Genomic DNA, 22,828 nt, shown 5'->3' on the forward strand with positions numbered 1-22,828 from the left:
GCTCAGAAGGATCAGGTCAGAGTTCAGTCATAAATTGTGATAATGCTGGCTTTTAGATCATGTTGGGAGCTACTTATGTGGCTGTTGTGCTTCCTGTCACATAAAGAAACAGTGGTTAGATCAGCCCACGCATCCAAAGGTCTCGGGTTTGGTTCCTGATCCAGGGCATTGCTTAGGTTGCAGGTTCAATCCCCCAGTGGGAGGCAACCAATTGATGTATCTCTCACATCTCAAACTCTATTCTTATTATCACATGTTTCTTTCTCTCACCCCCCACCACCGTCCCCTTCCACTCTCTCTAAAAAATTGTGTTTTTTTAAAATCATGAATGGGTGTTGGATTTTGAGACATCCTTACAGACATACCCAGCAATAATGTTTTACCAGCTATCTGGGCATCCCTTTAGCCCATTTAAATTTACACATAACATTAGCCATCACTGTAGTCTTTGATCATCTTGGCCTAGCTTCTTTATTTCATTAGGGGCTGCAAAATGGCAATTTTAAATTCTATTGTTTCTTTATCAATTAGGTCAAATATTTCTATACTAAAAACCTTCTCCTCATCAAATACTTGGTTACCCTGAAATAATCCTTGTCAGGCACATAAATGCTGGATTCTTTCCTTTCACCTACCAGTTTTCTGAACGAAGTGGTTCTCCATCATCTTCCAAAGATGATTAAGATTTTTTTTTTTTTTTTTTTGGGTATCAGTATGAACTAACTCATGGATTCTAAGGTGATTTATCTCTGGCTATTGAAATTACTCATTTTTATGCTCAAATTGTTCCATCTTTAGCTAGTAGGAGCCAGTTTGGCTCCTTACTCATTTTGACATAATCCTAGTACAGTGGTCGGCAAACTCATTAGTCAACAGAGCCAAATATCAACTGTACAACGATTGAAATTTCTTTTGAGAGCCAAATTTTTTAAACTTAAACTTCTTCTAACACCATTTCTTCAAAATAGACTCGCCTAGGCCGTGGTATTTTGTGGAAGAGCCACACTCAAGGGGCCAAAGAGCCACATGTGGCTCGCGAGCCGCAGTTTGCCGACCACTGTCCTAGTATATCAGATGGTATGACAAGATGTTCCAGACTTGCAAAAAGGTTTTAAATAGCAAAGCAATTTAGGGAAGCAGTGTGCTCTGTCTTGAATTTTAGGGTGTTTGGGGTTTAGAAGAATGTCCTCCATTTTCTAAAATTACTATTTTACAAAATACAGAAACTGAAAGGATCTACAATGGCATATTGGCATATTTAAAAAAATGTTTTTTTGTTTTTTTTTGCCCTGGCTGGTGTGGCTTGGTTGGAGCATCGTCCCATACACCAAAAGTTTCATTCTGGGTCAGGACACATACCTAGCTTGCGGGTTTGGGTCAGACGGGGCTCATCCAGGAGGGAGGCAACTGATGGATGTCTCTCACATTGATGTCTCTCTCTTTTTCCCTTCCCCTCTAAAAAATCAATAAAAAACATCTTCGGGTGAGGGTTAAAAAAAAGTTTTTTGTAAACAAAGGATATTTAAATAAAGATAGGTGGGATAAGGAAGAAAAACAGAAAAAAAAGTACAGTTTGAAGTGTTAGATATTCAGTCTGAGATCTGTTGCTAACAAACTTCTGATTCTAGGGTATCCCTCTGAGCAGACATTGGAAGTGTGAGCATAAGCCTTTTGTTTTCAAATTATAGTCCTTCCCTGCACACATATGTCTTACCCATATCAGTTTCCTGCTTTGATAAAGCACCCTCTGAGCTTTTTTTCCTCTTCCTTCACTCCTGCCATCACACCCCATTTGGATAAAGGTTTGTTTTTTCATGGCACTTGGTAAAGTATTATTTTTGTTGCAATCTATGTATATAAAAGCCTAAGTGGCTATGATGTGCAATGACCACCAGGGGGCAGACGCTCCGACCGGTAGCTATGACACGCACTGACCACCGGGGGGCAGATGCTCAACGCAGGAGTTGTCAAGCTGCGGTGACTTGGCAGCTGCTGTTCATGGGTGATGCACCTGGAATCAGAGAGGAGGGAGCCTGATTCTGGGGTGCATCACCCGAGAACTGCACTCTCCCAATCCGGGACCCCCTCAGGGGAGGTCAAGAGAGCTGGTTTCGCCCTGATCCCCGCAGGCCAGGCCGAAGGACCCCACTGGTGCACAAAGCGGTGCACCAGGCCTCTAGTTGCTTATATGAAGCTAGAAATTGTTGATCTAGCCCTTGTCAAATGTTTGAATCCTGGTTTCAAATAGATATTGAGTAGTGGTTAAGTATTGTTTCAGGCACTCACTGCCTATTTCAGTGGCCTATTTGGTTAATCTCAATTTGTTTGATATTTATGTTACTTTTCTGTATGTAGCAAAATACACTGTATTTAGAGACAGAACGAGACTTGAGTCCCTGCACAATCATTCACTAGCTTATGACCTTTCTCAAATTGTTGCTTAATTTTTCTAAGTTTCAGAAATGGAGTTTGTAATGAGAATAATGCATATGGGTAATTTAGCATACTGACAGTTTGGATTTGGGTTCTTATTCAAGCACTGCCATTAATGTGGGACCTTAGGCAAATTACTATTTTATTTTTAAAATTATAATGTATTTATTCCAAGGATATGAGAATTTTATGACCCATAAAGTCAAAATACTTAACCCAGCACTTGGGATATGTTAGTGTGAAAATTTTAGTTTTTGTTATCCATTCAAAAAGGTCTTTTAACAAAGTATCTTAATAAAATGAAAACAGACTGAATTTTTTAATTTGTAAAGTTTGCCCATTGATTTGGGCATTTGGGTATTGATATTAGCAGAACACCAGGCAGGAGATATTCCTTTAACCTTCAAGTTACTTGAAATGATCTGGATTGGGGATGGAGCAGGGTAAGAAGGATATAAATGGGTGCAGGTATTCTTATTTGGAAAGCTTGGCTGTAAGGGTACTTCCAACACTTGAAGGATTTGATCTTCCTTCTTGAGAATTGCATATACTGTTTTTACAACAAAAGATATATGGTCTATTGCCCTTTCTTTTTATAGTCGCCTTTGTTGTTATTGTTAATCCTCACTGGAGGATACTTTTTTCCATTGATTTCTGGAGAGAGAGGGAGAGAGAACGAGACACCCCTCCCCCCCCCACGCCCCTCCCCCCCCCCCACAGAGAAACATCAACTGATTGCCTCCTGCATGCGTCCCAACTGGGCCCTTGACCAGGAATTGAATTTGCAACCTTAAAGTGCACAGGCCAATGCTCTACCACTGACAAACATTGGCCAGGGCTATAGTAACTTTTTTTAATGTGAGAAATTTTTATTTATTGTTGAAAGTTATACAGATGTACCTCCCCCTCCCCCCCCCATTGACCTCTTCTAGCTCTGGCTCTCCCCTACCCCACCTCCCAGGTCTTCACCACACTATTATCTGTGTTCATGGGTTAAGCATATACACTGAGTGGCCAGATTATTATGATCTCTGAATGCATAATAATCTGGCCACTGTGTGTGTGTGTGTGTGTGTGTGTGTGTGTGTGTATTAAAGGCCTGGAGCATGAATTCGTGCATGGGTGGGGTCCGGCCAGTCTGGCCAGGAGGAGGGGACATGGGCGGTTGGCCAGCCTGCCTGCTAGTCGAACTCCTGGTCGAGGGGACAATTTGCATATTAGCCTTTTATTATATAGGATATACACTGAGTGGCCAGATTATTAATGTGTTCAGAGATCATAATAATCTGGCCACTCACTGTATAGTCACCATTTTTATGTCAATTTTAATATTTTGAAGGTGGGATTAGTGAATCAGTATCTCCAAATGCTATACTGGACACAGTGTCAAACAGTAAATTGAATCATAATTTAGGGGTTTATTACTTTAAGATTTTGCATTTCTGAAACAACTTCTCATCCTGTTGAAAGCACAAGTGCTTCTCAAAAAAAAATTAGATTCAATTAATTGAAAAGGGAAGGAAGAACATCTAGTAAAAGGCTAATATGCAAATGGTCATTACGTGCGATCAGCAGGCTTTGTCTCTCGCCTGGCGGGGCTTGACGGGGGACCTGAGGCTGCATCCTGAGTCCCCCGCCTGGCAGGGCTTGACAGGATCCTGAGGCTGCGTCTCCCACCCGGTGGGGCTTGACGCAGGTGGGGCCGGCCGGGTCTGGGTCTCATGCGATTTCGAGGCATGTGTGGGTGGGCAGGGACTTGACTCTGGGTCCTGTGGTGCGCCCCAGACTCTGACAGGAGGGAGATTTTCATATACATTTTACTGATTTTCTTTCAGCTCTGACACTTTATTATAGAGAAAGGGCAAATAGCAATATTAAAATATTTCCTCTAATTCACTTTTAATGTGCACGAATTTCGTGCACTGGGCCACTAGTAAGTAATGGCTGGATAGGTTTTTTAAATGTTATTTCATATTATTTATAACATCATCAAGTATTTATACCATAGGTATCCAAATCTTATTCCTCAGTTGTGATAAGGCAGCCTATAGTGTGTCTCCTAATGCTCCTCACTTCCTGGTATGCCCTTGGATAGCCCTCTCCCACACTGTACATGGTGACCTGTGTAACCAATAGGCTATTGTAGAAATGATGTGTGATTTCTGAGGGTAGGCCAAACAAGATATTGCAGGTTTTCTTGGACTACTTGGTATGGGAAATCACCTGTTGTGCCATAAGAACACAAACAGTCCTGTGGAGAGATCCACATGGTTGAGGACTGAGCCCTTCTGCCAACAGTCATCACCAACTTGCCATCTTGGAAGCAGACCTGTTAGCCCCAGTGAAGCCTTCAAATGACTGTAGCCCTAGCCAACATTTTGATTGCAATCTCACGAGAGATCCTGAGCCAGAACCAACAGCTAAGTCCTTCCTGAATTCCTAACCTACATAAGTGATGGTGAGAAAAATAAATCATTATTACTGTTTCCAGAAACAAAGTTGGTGGGTAATTTGTTCTGCAACAGTACATAATTAATAACACTGATTATAATGATTGTTAGGTTAAACTAAATCCTCATAAGCATAAGAAATAGCCGAGGAATGAAATTTCCCTTTAAAAATAATAAGAGTCAACGATACTGACAAACATTAGCAGGTATTATTTTGAACTAATTTCCCCTGGTCTTTTCATCACACAAGCCTGGAAAAATACTAACTCTGGGCTAATTTGGCTCCCATTGACTCTTGGGCTGCTAAATGCTATTGGAGAAAAATGCTTACCTGCACCATTTGTCACTATAAATTGTCATGTGACTACAGCTGGATCCCCAACACTACCAGGAAGTTCTTTTATATTCTTCGCTTTCATGCCATTCTTCATTTAGGTTATTTCAGATTTCTACTCTCCACTTTCCTTAGATACTTGAGTACTACCCCAGCCTCGCTCCCAGCAGACCATCTTTCTTCTTCACAGAGAAAATTGCTTACCTGCACCCATCCTTTCCTCCTATTCCAATGGAGGAGATATTTCTCTGTCTCAGGTTTTCCACCCTCTGGATCTCTTTCCCCACTTCTCAGAGATTATCCTCTCTCCTATATCTTAAACCTCTCCCAATAGGATCCTTCTCACTAGCTTTTAAATAAAATTAATATATTTAAATCTAATATATTTACACAAGCTATTACAAAAGTATTGACTAACAGTGTGATATCACTTGAAATGAGTTACTGATTGTATACCATAATATAAAAAAAGTCTTGCCCTGGCCAGGTAGCTCAGTTGGCTAGAGCGTTGTTCTGATATGCCAAGGTTGCAGGTTCAATCCCTGGTCAGGGCACATACAAGAATCAGTTGGGGAGGGGGGGGGTAGTATACTGAATTATTGAAGGAGCTCAGGATAATCTCCTTTTGTTATAACTCCAAAGAATACCCAGTATTGATGAAATAATGAGTGCATTGGGTCAAGTGAAGTTCATCAAAATATAACATTAAAATGATAAGAATGGGAAAGGAGCTTGGAATAAAACTATGTGAATATGTGCCCAAAGTACTGATTTATTAAATTAATAGAAATATTCTCTTAAGATTCATACAAAATAAAATGAAATTATCTATTCTATTAAAAAATCACCCAAAACTTAGTGACTTAAAACAACACATGCCGTGTGGGGGTAAGGGGGAGAGATCAGCCAAAGGACTTGTATGCATGCATATAGCCTAACCAATGAACACAGACACCAGGGGGGTGAGGGCATGAGAGGGGTGTGTGTGGGGGATCAATGGGGGGATAAGGACACATATGTAATACCTTAATTAACAAAGGAAAAACAAAACAAAACATGCCCTGGCCAGTTTGTCTCAGTGGTTGGAATGTCGGCCCGCAGACCAAATGGTCACGGGTTCAGGGCATGTGTAGGAAGCTGCCAATGGATGTGTCTCTCTCACATCCATGCCTCTCTCTCTCCACCCCCCTTTCCCACTCTCTCTAAAAATCAATGAGGAAATATCCTCAGACGAAGAATTAAAAAAAAAAAAAGAGGGACAAATTAAACAGTGCAGATGTGTAGTTGTGCATAACAATTCCAATAGTTATCAGATTCTTGTATGAATAATCCCAGGTCCTGTGGTGTTGGTGCATAGATTTCATTTCAGCCAAAGGAAGAGGATGATGTCAACTCTACTCCCTCCACCCCCCAAAAAAATCCCACGAAAATAAAATCAGTTTCATGACAAGCTTGAAGGCAATTTTCTCATAAAAAATAAGTGCATGTGCCACCTGGTGGTGAGAAAGTCAAATGTGCATTCTGTCCTGTTGGCTGCATTTATTGAGTAGTCATTAAACAATTCCAACATCTGTAAATGTTTGTCTCTCCAAACAAACAGCCAAAGCACAAACACAGGTAGGGAAAGGACATAATAAAAAGGAAAGAGTCGTAACTATGGGGCATCCATGCTGGAGTGTCCAGATGAGTCAAATCAGCCTCCTTTTCATTAATCCCAAATCCCCTTAATCCTCTGTCCTTTTCGCTTTTCATGCACCTTCAAATTGGGTGTAGAGGAGGGTACAGGGAGAGCGTAAGTTAAAGAAGGAAAAGTTTGTTATTAAATGTACACTGTTGGGGGTGAGGGAGGTAGTCCAATGATGACTGTAGTGATCAGTCCATTGTCTCAGATACTACGGGGCCTGCTTGAGAATTTTTTGTAGCAAAACCATGGCAGCCTATTTAGAATATAATGATCACCCACGGGGTCATATTGATGATGCATCTTTCTGGTCTAACCATCTGTCAGGGGCTCCCATTTTGAAGTGCTTACTGCGCATCAGGAACTGTGCTCATCACGTTACATCTCATTTAATCCACAGAACTAATTTCATCCCCATTTTACAGATGAAGAAAGTGAACTTTGAGAAAAGTTACAGACCTGACCGACCATATACTTTTATAAATGTTGGAGATGGAATTCACCACATGGCCAAAAAGCCCAGGTTCCTTTTAACGTTGCTATATTTACCAATGCCTCGATATAAAGATCTTTTAAATCTATTTCTATTTTTTCACCCTCTTAAAATAAGTTTGAAAGCTGCACTCTCCACATCGACTTAGCACTAGTGGCTGCTCAAAACTTGCTGTATTCTTTTTTTTAGGAGACCCTCCCCTCCAACTGCTGACAAGGAGGGTCATCCTGTCTACCCCTCTGAGAATATTCCTAGCTTCCCCGCTCTGTGACTTTTCTCGGGAATGCACAGACCTGCCCCTCATTGCACCCCTCCCCTTCCCATCCATCTTTCTTCATTCTAGGCCCTGGCTTTATGCTCCAGGTGGCTTCACCTCCTCCAGGACCCAGGCCTAAGTGAAAAAGACGCCCCCCGAGCACACCCACAGCACCGAGCAGAGACCACATCACCCCCTTACGTTATCTTGTTTTCCACGTACCAGCTCTGTGCTGTCTCTCCCTTTTACTCGTCGTTATGCAGCCTCAGAGGTTTCCCAGCTCTGCTTTCTCCCGCCTCCCTAATCTATTTTAATGTATAAAATGAGCTGTCTGCCATTCCCAGAGCCTTTTCTTAATCTGCTGAGATGTTTGCTTCCCAGCAATTATTGTCAATTTGGCTCGAATAAACTCAGATTCTCCACGGGTTCGGACGTTTTTACACCACAAAACCATCCCAAACCTCCTGCCCTGAGAAGGCAGGGAGAGTTAGGACGGTCAGATGCACCAAATAAAATTGCGGGGCCTCCGTTACAAGTGCATTTCGGTATGCCTCTTACAGTAAAAACATACTAGTTATTTCTGTGAAATCCACATGTAGCCGGGCATCCTGTATTTACCCCACCACCCCAGGTGGGGTAACGGGCTAGGGCAGGAGCTTCGAAGGCCTGCATCCGGAAGGAGAAGGCACTCTGAGCGGGGCAGCGTGTGCAGCCAGCAGCCGCGAAGAAAGAGGGCCGCGGGTCTCTGCTGGCACCCCGCCCAGAACTGGGGGGTCAGGAAAGTTCAAGATAACCTGAGGCATCTGGTGCTTGGCTCCTGAAGACCCTGAAACCACTGCGCCGGCAACAAGCCCGAGGCAAGCCGCCCGACACCAAGATGGCGTCCGCGGCGGCTGCCAGCTTCCAAGATGGCGGTGCGGCCGCGCCTGCGCTTCCGGCCGGTCCGTCCCCGTCTTTCCTCCGGCGGGGAGCGCAACTCCCGTCGCCGAGCGCCGGTTGCCCTTCGGCCTGGGTGGTGGTCCGGGCCGCCGCCCCGCGCGATGCGGCTCCTCGGCTGGTGGCAGGTACTGCTGTGGCTGCTGGGGCCTCCCGCCCGCGGCCAGGACGGTGAGTGCGGGCTGGGCCGTGGCTGGGGGCGGCAGGCGGCGGCCCGCCCGGGCGACGGTCTCACCTGCGCCAAGGCCCGCAACGCGCGCCTCTCCTTGCCTCTTGCCGGCTCTTCTCCCCGCGTTGTCCCGACCCTCCCCCTCCGCCCCTCCGTGATCCCGGCTTGTGGTCCGCGGTGGGAGGCACGGCGGAGCGGGGCGGCCGGGTGTGCCCCGGCCACGGTCAGGTGCCCTCAGCAGAGGGCTGGCGGTAGGGTGACCGTGCCCTAGCGTTCACGGAGGCACTTTGTTATGGCGGTGAGCACTTTGTAATCAATGCTAACACTGACCACGAATAGCCGGCGTTTGTGCTGCCCTTAACAGGAGCCAGGAATTGTGCGTAGCCCTTTCATCCTCATCTCCCACCGACCCTGTGAGCTGGGTGTCATTCGCATCTTCATTTCAGAGGGGCCAGGTAATCTGCCAGAGTTTGCACTTCCGGAAAACGGCAGAGCCTGTCTGACTTGCAAAGCCCACGCTTTATTGTGCACCCTGCTCGACCACTGTCTTAAGAAGGTCAGTCTTGCTCAGGTGCCTGTATGAAGGGCAGATGACAGAAGCACAGGAGACCCCCACAGGGTAACCCGCTGCTTGCCAGGCATGCTCGCAGGGCTCCCCGCGTGGGGAGGGCAGCCACTCCGAGGATGGCCGGTCCAGGAGTGGAGGCCTTCCTCTCATTGCTCTTCCCCCCACTCCTTTATGCGGCTTTGCTTGTTCATTCCAAACAGGAACAGGTAGGTCTTTCCTTTCCCTGGGTATCAAGGTCCTTGCTGATCAGGGAGGAGGCTGAGGAATAAAGAATTACCATCAGTGAAAGCACCCACTGTGTGCCAGGTGCTGTGCTTAGGGCTCGATGAGCATCGTCTTATTTCATCTTGAATGAAAATAGATGTTATCGTCACTGTGTTATAGATGAGTACGCTGAGACTCAGCATCAATCAGACTTTTTCCAAAGTCGGTCAGAGTTGAGGAGCCACGATTGAAGCCCCGGTCTGCCTGATTTCACAGTCAAATCTCTGTACTACCCTCTGTCACTGCACTTAACCCTCAGCCTCAACGAGGGGACAGCCTGTGCTGGGTGTCTCGTTTGTCTCCCAGATCATTCTCAAGCCTTCTCCATCCTGCTCTGTACCTTGAGTAGCTGCCCCGTATGGAGTAACAATGGTCTCTCCCGCCTTCTGGCTTCCTTTGGGTTAGAATGAGTGGGGAGAGAGGTCAGGGTATTGATTCTCTTAGCTCCCTCCCTCAGTGGTTATCACAGGTGGGCTGTGTCCCTCCACTGGACACAGCTTTTGAAAGTCTGTCCTTGCTGTTTCAAGGTTCTGTGACTGTTTCACCTCTGGCCTCTTTTGTTGTCGTTGTTAATCCTCACCTGAGGATATTTTCCCATTGATTCTAGAGGGAATGAAAGGGAGGGGGAGAGACAGAGAGAAACATCGATGTGAGAGATACACATCGATTGGTTGCCTTCCCGCATGCGCCCTCACGGGGCCAGGGATCAAGCCTGCAACCGAGTACATGCCCTTGACCGGAATCGAACCCTGGACCCTTCAGTCTGCAGGCTGAGGCTCTATCCGCTGAGCCGAACCAGCTAGGGCTCGCCTCTGGCCTTTTAAGACCTATCAGTGGTAACTGGCTTGCCCTCTGCTGTTACTGGCCCTGGAGTTCCTTATCATAGTTTTTGTTTTCTCTACCCCCAGCCCACATGTTGGTGGTCCCTTTTATTAAGTTCTCCTGGAATCGCCCAGATGGAATGTGCTTTCTGTTTCTGGGCTGATTCAGGGGACTGACTTGCATTGTTGCATTCAGTGAGTCTACCTGGCATGTGGACCCGAGGATAACACCAGCCATGGGTGGGTCATTGGTCATCATGGCCAGGCCGTGAATGGGGTGAGGACCTAGGAACCCTCACCGGCCCGTTTCTTTTCAGGATGGCTGAAAATCTCAGGCTTTTTATTTATTTTATTTTTCAATTACAGTTTACATTCAATTATTTTGTACTAGAGGCCTGATGCATGAAATTTGTGCAAGGGGCTTGGCCCTCGAAGCCCCAGCGTCATCCTTAGATAATCATATACCAAATTTGCAGAGTTCCCTGCCCAGGCACTGAGCCCCTTCTGTCCAGGTTCGGCCGTGTTAGCCAAGCCCCGTACACTGCCATATCTAACCTATATTGTCACCTCTTCCTCCTTACATGCTTTCCCATCAGCTTTAAACATCCTTAAGTTCTCCTATGTCCTAAAAACCAAAACAGAAACCTCCCTTAGCCCCTTGCCTGCCCATAGCAACTCCCCCATATTTCTTGTCCTCCTTCATAGCTAGACTTTCAGAAAGAATTGTGTATATTTATCCATTTAGCTACTATTTCTGGTGCTCCTCATTCTTTTGTGTGGATCCATATTTCCATTTGGTATCATTTTTCTTCTGCCTGAAGGAGTTCCTTTAAAATTCTTGTCATGTGGATCTGCTGGTGAGGAATTCTTTCATCTTTTGTATGCCTGAAAAAGTATGAGTGCTAGGTACTCTTGCCTCTAATACTTTTGGATGGTTCTTTCTTTGGCTTTGGGTATTTTAGTCACATGCATGTGCTGACCAGTATACGTAAGGGGCCTCTTTGCAGATCTCCGGAGTTCATGCTGTGAAGGTCTCCCATCCAGTATTCTCTCCGGCAAACTCTGCTTCCTCCTTGGTTTCCTGCTCTCCGCTCCATTTCCTCAGCTCATTGAGTCTGCTGGGCTCTGCCCGTGTCCCCCCTCCCCGTGCCACAGTGGGAACTCCCGTAGGCAGTAAGCTAGATCAGTCGTAGGGCTCTCCTCATTTGCTTCCTGTTTCTCAAGGGTCACTGTCCTTTTTTGCCTGGTAACTGGTCTTCTGAAACTGGTTTCACATATTTGACTGTTCTTTGGGTTGCTTTAGGAGGGAGGGTATATGTGGTCCTTTACAGTGGCTCCAAAGTGGGAGGAGAGTTCTCCTTTTCTCCCTGCTGCTGCTCCTGCACTGCTGGGTGCTCCGAGACCTGGCTCCACTGCTTGCTAGCTGTGAGCCATTGGGCATTATGCTGAACCACTCTGTGCCTCAGTTGGACAGCTGTTAAGTGGGGGTAATAACCCTTGTCCTCCTATCGCACATAACTGTTATAATGTGTGCAAAGATGCTTTACCATAGTAGAATCTTCCATAAAGCCATTATTAACGTTTTTTGCTTATAATTCACATGGCAAGCAGCCATTTTTGCTTGAAGCTATGTATTTATCTACTTATTTTTTTGGCATTCATTAATCTAGTACCTCCTTGAGACCTTCTTCATGACCTGGAGAATGGTGGGGCCCTCTGATAGTTGAATGGGAAGGATAGCTCTTTTCTCTGTAGGGAAAATTTCATATTTGAGGAGAACTGTAACTCTTTGGGGTTCATTTTTTTGGAAATCAAATGTGACTGTGAGCATGTTGGCATGTTTAGTTGCAGAGGAAAGTGGTCACATATGGTCAGGGGAGGAGCAGCCGGCCCCTGCTCTCCAGATGGGGACTGTGTACATGAGTGAAGAGGAGCCTTCACGTGGCCCAGTGGTCCTGGACACGCCAGCAGAAGCAGCCGATGCAGTGCTGGGGCTGGACACCGAGGGCAACCACATGGTGATGCTGTCTGTGATTCCTGGGGAAGCCGAAGACAAACTGAGCTCAGAGCCCAGCAGTGGCACGTGTGGGGCTGGAAGGAAGGAAGACTCACCATGCCACCTCCCGGAGAGCCTCTTTTCTCGGGACAGCGCTGGAGCCGGCATCCCGGAGAGAGAAGAGGAGGATTACTCAGAGCCAGAAGCAGTGGAAGCTGACCCGGCCCCCGCTGAGGACTCCAATCACACTGACAGCCAGAAATCCCCCAAGGTCAGCTGTGAGGAGAGAAACGTTACCGGGCTAGAAAATTTCACCCTGAAAATTTTAAATATGTCACAGGTAAGAAAAAATGACTTACTACTGTTCTCCATTTTGGCACATCTATTTTTTATTTTATTTTTATTTTTTGCACATCGATGTTTTGATTCAAGACTCTATCAACTTTCAGATGGTAATCTTGATCATATTGTAAGTAGGATAATGTTCAGTGGCTGCATCAGTGAGAATGGATATAACTAGTGTCCATTATGCTTTGGGGCAACTTCATCCTAATCATCCTTGGAGTAGTCTCACCACCAGTCATCATGATAAAAATCCCAGTAGACATCAGAATCATAACAGAAGCCACTTAAAAAGTCTGAATTATAGCCTGGCCAGTGTGTCTCAGTGGTTGAGCGTCAACCATGAGCCAGGAGGTCAGGGTTCAATTCCCGGTCAGGGCACATGCCCAGGTTGCAGGCTTGATCCCCATGAGGCAGCTAGCTGATCAGTGTTTCTCTCTCATGGGTATTTCTCTCTCTCTCCCCCTCTCCCTTTCTCTCTCTCTCTCTTAAAAAAAATCTGAATTATAAAAAATAATCTGAATTGTTAAAATTGTAAGTTAGCATGATTTAGATTAGTGATGCCCCTGGGAAATATGTTATATTGAGGAAAGTCTTTTTCTCCAAAGAGTGTGAATCCAGTGTTTACTCTTGAGTGACTGCTGAAACAATTGTCCCAAACCCAGCCATGTTTTTCCAGCTAGTTAGATAAATAGTGATTCCACACTAAATGCTGGGATAAAGCCTGATAGCTTTCTGTGGGATAGTTTCTGTAGGATGGCTTTATGTCGGATGGCAGCACGAATGCAGAGAAGTCTGAGCTCTGAAAGCTGTGATTGCCTTTTATTTTTTTTTAATCCTCACCTGAGGATATGTTCATTGATTTGAGAGAGAGAGAAGGAGAAGCATTGGTGTGAGAAACACCAACCCATTGCCCCATATGCACCCTGAACGGGAATGGAACCTGCACCTAGGTATGTGCTCTGACTGGGAATTGAACCTGAAACCTTTTTGGTGTATGGGATGATGCTCCAACCAACTGAACCACCCAGCCAGGCCCAGGACTGTGATTGCTTCTTTTTTTGTTTGTTTTAATCCTCACCTAAGGATATTTTTTCCATTGATTTTTAGAGTGTATAGAAGGAAAGGGGGAGAGAGAGCATTGATATGAGAGTGATACATCAACTGGTTGCCTCTTGCATGCGCCCCAACCGGGGCCAGGGATCAAGCTTGCAACTACAGTACATGCCCTTGACCAGAATCAAACCCACAACCCTTTAGTCTGCAGGCCAAAGCTCTAACCAGGGAGCCAAACAGCTAGGGCTGTTATTGCCTCTTTTAAATGAGGCCACGTATGATATGTTGAACACACGGCAGCCCCTCCAAGTGCAGGATCGGTGCTGGCCTCACACCCTCCCCAGTGCCTGGTAAACACCGTGCCTGAGCTCTGTGGGACTTGTCCCAGGTGTCACACACACGACCCGGAGAGAGCAGTTTAAACAGCCCGAGTTAGGGTGGTGGTAGGGATGGTGCACTTTTGACTTGAACTAACCTTTGGCCAAATACATTGATACAACTGCTCAGTACAGACTGGGATCTGCTGAGATGATAGTTTGGGTCTGAGAGCACAGTGCTTTTAATAATGCCATTAGATTGTGTGAGATGCCCAATCAAAGGTTGGGACAGTGGCCTATACCCTGTGAGTACCTAGTATTTGAATGGCTAAATTATGAAAATTGCTCTATAGTAATGTTGAGAAAGCTTAAAGGAAAGTGTGTAACTTGTTATTTGATAGTACTTTTCTGCTGATTGATGAATGCATATGATTCAAAATCCAAAAGGTTTTAAGGAGATATACTACAGTTTTCCTCCTCCCCCTCCCCGTACCTCCTTTTCCTGCTTCTTGGGTATCCTTCCAGAAAAATGTACATTTGCTGCTGACTGTAATACTTGTTTCTTTTACCATAGGACCTTATGGATTTCCTAAACCCCAATGGTAGTGACTGCACGCTAGTCCTGTTTTATACCCCTTGGTGCCGATTTTCTGCCAGCTTGGCCCCTCATTTTAATTCTCTGCCCCGGGCATTTCCAGCTCTTCACTTTTTGGCCCTGGATGCATCTCAGCATAGCAGGTATCTTCCCTTCGTTGGGTTTCCATGTTTCTGTCTCATCCCAAATCATCCTTTGGGATGACTGGTGGCAGTTGTTTGGAGGTGGTAGTTAAGTGAAATGCAGAGGAGGTAGGCATGAGCTTTTTAGAGGGATTGAAGGAAGGGAAAGGCAAGTGGGAGTGAAGAGTGAGGGATGTCGACTGACTGAGGAAATTGATGGCTCACTCTATGGAGGTCCCTTTTGAGGAAGGAGAACAGCTCTCTGTGTAGTGGCAGTGCAGGGGCCAGAGGACTTCCTAAGATCCTGGCCAGAACGAATTAGCAAAATCAGTCACAAGTAAGATCTTCCTTTGTGACTTTCTTCTGCAGTTTAGGTCCCCACCCTGACAGCCTAACTCTTGGCACCCCTATTTTGTGTCTACTTAGAATTTCTTTTCCTTTTTCTTTTCTCCCTTTCCCTCTTACATTTAATTTTGCCTGAATATGCCTTAGTAGACATTGAATAAATTCAATAATTAATTTAGCCCTTTAAAATGACATTTACCATTGTTTTATTTTTATTTTTTCATATTGTTCAGTGGGTGTCTTTTTTAAATATTCAATAAGATAAGTTACTGAGAACATTGTTCAGATAGTATATATATCCCCTAAGTGCTATGACTATGCTTGGGTTATAAACTGCATGCTCCTCATCCTCTAAATCAGATGTTCCTTAGCAGGTCACAAGGAAGTGTTGTGTGTGAAAGAATTTGGCAAGGCTGGATGATGGTCAAGTTGGTGTAAAATTGAAGTTGAATAAAACTTGATTAATTTGTGCTCCATTGATTTTTGGTATAGATAAGGTAACTGCCAGTCTTTACCTTAAACTGTTTATGAAGAAAGAAATTGTTCAACAAATTAGTAATTCTCACAAGGGCTTCAGGGAAATATCTAAGTGGCCTAGCCTAGGAGAACAGATTGATGGGAAGGACAGTCCAGGTCAACATCCAGCTTTGACCGGGCCCTCCACTGCCTCCAGGCTGGCAGGGCTGGCTCTAGCACCTGCTCAGTACTCTTTGGTTTTAGGTCTGGTACTGTGATCCCCATCTCCTCCTCCCCCCCCCCCCCCCCCCCCCGTTCCCTGCAGGCTTTTATCATCTGCTTTGTTCCTTCATTTCCTTGCATCCTTCTCAGTGTCTGATATGGTGTCATAATGATGAAGAATAAAGGATACTTGTTTTTATTATATGGCAGTGTGGGACATGAGTTTGTCTCATATATTAATATTTAAGTTAAAGCATGTTTACAAAAGAAAAAATCCTGATTATCCAGTATTACTAATGGGGGAAACTGAAGTGTAAAGAGGTTTAGTAGTCTGCAGGTTACACAGATTACTTGGTTCACTGACAGAACTGAGCCTTGAACCCAGAATGTTTTGATTCAGAGCTCATACCATTACTCTGTATTATGTAAAGGTGAAACAAAACCACTCAGGTCATGTTACTTCCCAAGCATCTTGCCCTAATTGTGAACTTCCTGGTGTGTTTGTTAGATCATAGATTCTTTTGTGCCAACTTTCCCAAACTAATTGCTTACCATAAGTTGAATTCTTTATGAGAGATGGAGGTGGGCATTCTGGAGAGTGTGAAATGTCTTTGTCAAATAAATTGACACAGTGTGTTTTTGTCTGTGAGTTAGAACTCTTTGATCTGGCAGTTAGGAACTTACATGGTGGAGTAACTGTGTCACGTGTAGTTCCATATTGTAATAGAAAGCACCTCAGCAGAGCAGAAATGCCCCCAACTGTGACCCATAAGGAAGGTGGTCAGAAACAACTACAAGTCTGGAGTTTGAATATCAGAAACCTCCATACAGACCGATCCTATTTCATTTATTGCCATCCATTCTCATACAGTAACTGTGTGAGAAAGCCCACTGTTAATTCATGTTTCTGTCTTTTTCTTGTAGCCTTTCCACCAGGTTTGGCACCGTAGCTGTTCCTAACATCTTGTTATTTCAAGGAGCTAAACCAATGGCTAGATTTAATCATACAGACAGAACATTGGAAACACTGAAAATCTTCATTTTTAACCAGACAGGTAGGTAGAAGTAATAAGCTGTAGAAGACTTTTTATTGCTGGGGTATGTGCCTTCTGTGGGTTCTGATCTGCTATCATCCTTAAGTGAAGGATTCAAGATTGCTTTGAGATGTAAAACTTCTAATAAACTTGTATGTGCCTGTTAAACGTCTCTCAATCAGTAACAAGCATAACATGAATAGGTAATGTTAATACGATTAGAGATATCTTTTTTTTTTGAAGGACAGTCCTAGCTGGTTTGGCTCAGTGGATAGAGCGTTGGCCTGTGGACTGGAGTACCGGGTTGGTTTCCGGTCAAGAGCATATGCCCAGGTTGCAGGCTCGATCCCCAGTAGGGGGTGTGCAGGAAGCAGCTATCAATGATTCTCTCTCGTTGATATTTCTATCTCTCTCTCCCTCTCCCTTCCTCTCTGAAATCAATAAAAATATACTTAAAAAATAAAAAAGGACTTTGAGAAAGAATTCACATATCATACACCTGTAGATACCTTTTTAAATCCTTTTTCATTTGAGTGTAATATTTACACAAAAATATGCATCAGTCAGTAGTGCACTGGGTAATGAATTTTCACAAAGTGAACACCTTGGGTAACAATACTCAGATCCAGAAAGAGAATAGTACCAGCCCCGTTTCAGCACTACTGCTCCTGCCCTCCCCATGGATGACCACCATCTTGACTCTGAACACCACAGACTACTGTTACCTGTTGTTGAACTTTATGTTAATGGAGACAGAGTCTAGATTGTTTGTATCTGGCTTATTTCACTCACTTTAAAAAAAATATATATTTTTATTGATTTCAGAGAGGAAGGGAGATTGAAATACCAATGATGAGAATCATTGATTAGCTGCCTCCTGTATGCCCCCTATTGGGGATTGAACCTGCAACCCAGGCATGTGCCCTTGACCAGAATCCAACCCGGGACCCTTCAGTCTGCGCAGGCTGATGCTCTATCCACTGAGCAAAACCAGCTAAGGCTTCACTCTTATATCTATGGGATTCATCTGCGCTGCTGTGTATGATTATGTTTTTTGTTGCTGTATAGTATTCCATTTATTAATCCATTTGCGGATGCTATTTTAATTCCTTAATATTTGCCAAACCAGATGGCCTTGTATATTGAAGAAATTTCCTTCATTGGAAAAGTCTATCCCTCAAAAGCTTTAACATCTCAATAATGAGCATCCATCTTCTTCTTGAAGTATATTCCCTGAAAATAAATACAAATTATAACATACCTTCCATATACATTAAGTTGTATGTAATTACTTATATCTAACAGTAAATAACAAAGAGCTGGGTGACCTCATAGGAGAAGGCGGCTTGTTACCAGGTGGTTAGCTATTTCAAGTCTTGTCATTCAGACTGATATGGAGAAAGGGAGCTATTTTATTCAGTGCTCCTAGAAAACCTAGGATACCAATGAAATCGGTAGTCACTGATCCCAGTTGTTATTTGCGCTAACAATGCTTTTAGTAAATTTATTTGGAAGCATTTTGTATTTTGCATTACTTAACCTGTGAAAACCTTCTTTAGACTCCTGAGAGTAGCTTTACTAGTTACTTGTTGGACTTTGGTTTCAAAAGAGAACAAAAGACAACTCTTACAATGCCCTGATGAGCTCACAGAAATTCCAGTGTTTTAGCTTGGAACAGCAGCATGGATTTCTGTTCCTTTGATGTGGCAGGGAGAAAGGCAAGTTACAAATTACACCGACAGGTGAAACCCATCCCAGATATAGTATCAGTGGTGTTTTAAGACTGCATGTCATTTTGCATGCCATGCAAAATACTTCAGAAAGATCTGTAGCGGGTGTGTTTTCTATCTGATTTGAAATAATTGTTTTCTCTTGCAGGTATAGAAGCCAAGAAAAATGTGGTGGTAACTCAAGCCGACCAAATAGGACCTCTTCCCAGCACTTCGATAAAAAGCGTGGACTGGTTGCTTGTATTTTCCTTATTCTTTTTAATTAGTTTTATTATGTATGCTACTATTCGAACTGAGAGCATTCGGTGGCTAATTCCAGGACAAGAGCAGGAACATGTGGAGTAGAGATGGACTGAAGGAAGTTGGAAAGAGGAATTTCAATCCTTCATTTCAGAAATTAATGCTGCAATTTCATACATCTTCTCCAGTGAAGAGTTGATTTACAACTTCAAAGAATCATGCGTTTGTTGAACTGTTCAATGTGTAAAAAAAAATTATAAACTGGTGTTTTAACTAGTATTGCAATAAGCAAATGTAAAAATATTCAGTAGACTTCACCATTCTTGTTTTTACTATTTGAACTTAATCCAGTATTTTAAGGGAATAATCCAGTTTGAAATGTGAAGATGTATTTTGGTGGAATAATGAGTAGAATGACAATCTGCTTACTATATGGAAGGCAGAAATAGGACTTTCAGATTAGAAAACTCTGGATTCCTTATATGTCTAAGAAGGTTGGTCTTCTGTTCATTTGCAGTTTCTCTCTCTGACTTTAAGCAGGAAAGTATTGTTACAGAAAGAATAAACTAGAATTGGTAAGTATGACCTTATAAGTAGCAACTAATGGGAAAATAAGAGTCAAATATCCTGTTGTTTGTGACCTCTAATTTCACTAAAAGAATTTTAAGTGGCTTAAGAAGTTTTTTCTGGGTAAGAGCTATTAGGAGAAAGTCAATGTTATTATCATAACTGAAGCTTCTTTAGTAACAGTTCTGTGCTAAAGAATAACTTAATTTTAGTCATAGTTATTTAACCAGCATGCATTAATTGAACCTTAAAATGTTAGCACTGTGCTAGGTTTAGTGAGAGCCAAAAGAAATATAAAACACTATTCTTGCCCACAAGTTTATTCTAGTCTAGTTTTAGGACACATATAGAAAACATATAACATGTCACTTATACAAACTTTTTGAAAAGCTGTTTTTAAAAAGTTCCTTAAATTCAGATATGACAACTAATCACATGATGATACATTACTTTTATACTGATTGTATTTTATTTACTTAAAAAATATTTTTATTGATTTTAGAGAGGAAGGGAGAGGCAGAGAGAGAGATAGAGAAACATCAGTGATGAGAGGGAATCATTGATTGGCTGCCTCCTGCACACTCCACACTGGGGATTGAGCTAGCAACCCGGGCATGTGCCCTGACTGGGAATTGAACCCTGACCACCTGGTTCATAGGTTGATGATCAACCACCGAGCCACACCGGCCTAGCAATTATTTGTGTTTTAGAGAGTTCATTTCATAAGGCACCCTAAATTTTATGGAAATAGAACCTTTTAGATGAATCTTCTCACATTATATAGGATATTTTAAAATTGTATGTCATGTTGTGGACAGCTATGGCTGGGGTAGTCACTGGCAGGAGGGAACTGTGGCTCAGAACAGTACCATTATTATTTCCACTTTACAAGTGAGCAAACACAGACACAGAGGTTTAACAACTCACCCAGGTCACACACATAGTAAGTTGATGAAGCTGGGATTTGAACTTTCATATGTATGTATCTACACTTAAAATATAGGGGAAAAACCTCTAATAATTCCATTTCTCATAATAACCAACACTTGAATATTACTGTGTGTGCGCCAGGTACTGTTTTACATATAGTTTCATTTATCTGTACAATAGCCTTATGAGATTGGCACTGCTCTTTAGTATCCTCACTTTACAGAAGAGAAAATGAGGCCCTAAGTAACTTGGCTCTTGGTCATGTAGCTCCCAGCTACAGACTTAATGACATGTGGGACGCAGCTTCAGACTTAATCATATGTGGGATGGTACCCTGCCCCACCTCTGTGCCATGGCCTAAGCGATCACGGCATGTATTTCCCTCCAGTCTTCCTGTTACGTTTCCCATAGCTAGTCATAATATAGCTAAAATTTATTACTTTGTGGGTCTTTGTCCCCCTTAACAAATGGTAAGTATTTCACTGTTGCTAATAGTTTTCCTAACCATGGCTATATAGTAGGCCTTTCAGTAGATTTGGCAGTGGTTTCCCAACCTATCTGTTGCTGAATTTATGGCTGTACGTAGTCTCATTTCCTCAGACTCCCAGAGTGGGAGTTATTCTTCTAAAGATACAGGATTTTCATGCCTTTGATATGTAATGGGGCCCTGCTCTATCTAGTCTGGGGCTGTGAAAGACGCCCAGGATGACCATCCACGGCTTTGCTTCTATCACTTAGTTGAGACAAGCTACATGGGGTTCCCACAGAGGAAAATGTGGAACAGGCTATTCCTTGGAGGGGAGGTTCAAGAGTAGAGTTAAAAATAAAAAGAATAGAGTACTAGCCATGGAGCACTGGTATTAAGGGGAAGCACAGGATGGAACAAAATCTATAAAAAAAAAGCGTAATATGCTAATTAGATTGGTGACTTTCCAGACGAAGCTGGGGCTACAAGGGAAGCCTGGGTCCCGGGTGCCAGAGGGAAGCTGGTGTTGGCAGCCGGAGGAAGGAGGGCCTACTCTTGCACGAATTTCATGCATCGGGCCTCTAGTTTTTATATAAAAAGAGGCAGAGCAAGACCAGCTCCAATAGTGCCAGTCCCTCATGGCTAGCTGGTGCTTCCAGTAGCCAACTGCCTACCCTGTAAGTGCCCCAACAGGACCCCTCTCCCTTGGAGTCTGAAATACTGAAAGCTGGGGGCATGTCTCAGGCTACTGACATACATGCTTAAGCAGAATAAAGGAGAGCACACTGAGTCTGAAATGGAAGGCTATTCCTGCACAAGCGGATCAGCCTGGCACAGACTGCGGCGAAGGGAGTGTTCCAGGCCCAAGCCCATCCTTACGTAGCCTAGCAGGGGCTGAGAGACAGGAGGCTGCCTTTCTCAACATGTCTACTACAGGGGACCTGCCCAGTAAATCTTTACTAGGGACTTGAACCCTATTATTTGGAGAGCTACATGCGAGGACAGAGCATTTACAGCCCCTAAAGGTGGACATCAATTCTTCTGGGCCTTACTAGTATCCTGCTGCTGCTGCTTTCATGACTAGAGCTGAAATGCCACAGTCACAGAGGTGTTAGCAAAGGAAAATAATGAAAATAAACTTACTGAAAATGATGAGGGGACTTGCAGGGGGTTCCAGGACCCAATTTTCAATGTAGCCGTCTGTGGTAGGGTTTCCCTCAGCAACAGACAATTCTTGGGACACTAGCAGGGTGTCCAAGAATTCAACTCAATTCTGACACTCTACCCAGAGATAGTATCAGGTTCCATAGGTTAAGGGTTCAGTCCCAGAAGGCTGTCTCTGCCCTCCACCCTACAGAAGCCAGCTGTAAAGCAGGGGTTGTACTTCTAATGGATTGGCTATAAATCAGAGGTTCCCACAACCCACTCCTTGGGTTCGATTAATTTGCTGGAAGGGATTACAGAACTCAGGAAAAACCTGTTACTCAGTAGACCAGTTCATTACAAATGATATTAAAACACAGAAGAGATGAAGCCAGATGAAGAGATAACCTAGGGCTAGGTCCTGAACACAGGAGCTTCTGTCCTCATGGAGCTTGGAGCCCGCACAAGGTGGCTCACCTCCCCAGAGTCGGGGTAGGACTAAAAGTTATAATGCTAATCACAAGGTTGGCTCCATAGGCCACCAGCCCTCATCCTTCGGTGCTTTCCAAAAATGCACTCATTAACATCTTAACAAAAGACACCTTTATCATGCTCAACACTCAGGGAAGACCAAACATAAATCACAATAGCATAGGACTCTAACTTGTTCACACTCACCAGTTCATTTTCCCCTTTCTTTTGAGAGTACATTCATTAAAGCTAGGGACAGTGAAACAAGGAAAGGCCTAAGACAGAAGCAACAGGAGAGAGACTAGGCGGGGCTGCTTTGGCTCTCTAAAACAGTTATGGTTAAGAAGTGAGCCAAGTTGGGGACTTCTGTCAGCTCACTGGAGAGCCCGAG

The 22,828-nt window shown here is 43.8% G+C and overlaps 1 protein-coding gene across 2 annotated transcripts; it reads left to right on the forward strand.

Annotated features, from left to right (window-relative positions):
• The first annotated feature begins 8,602 nt into the window (after positions 1–8,602).
• TXNDC15 (thioredoxin domain containing 15) lies at positions 8,603–19,531 on the forward strand. Of its 2 annotated transcripts, XM_054717861.1 has the most exons (6): positions 8,702–8,754; positions 9,199–9,308; positions 12,251–12,741; positions 14,691–14,854; positions 16,781–16,911; positions 18,769–19,531. In XM_054717861.1, the coding sequence occupies exons 3-6, from the start codon at positions 12,310–12,312 to the stop codon at positions 18,963–18,965; spliced, it is 924 nt and encodes a 307-aa protein (XP_054573836.1). In that variant the 5' UTR covers positions 8,702–8,754; positions 9,199–9,308; positions 12,251–12,309; the 3' UTR covers positions 18,966–19,531. The 2 variants fall into 2 exon arrangements, with proteins under 2 accessions (XP_008140383.3, XP_054573836.1); XM_008142161.3 differs by lacking the exon at positions 9,199–9,308 and having other exon boundaries at positions 8,603–8,754.
• The last annotated feature ends 3,297 nt before the right edge of the window (positions 19,532–22,828 follow it).

Source organism: Eptesicus fuscus, chromosome 6, assembly GCF_027574615.1.
Source record: "Eptesicus fuscus isolate TK198812 chromosome 6, DD_ASM_mEF_20220401, whole genome shotgun sequence".
Lineage (NCBI taxonomy): Eukaryota > Metazoa > Chordata > Mammalia > Chiroptera > Vespertilionidae > Eptesicus > Eptesicus fuscus.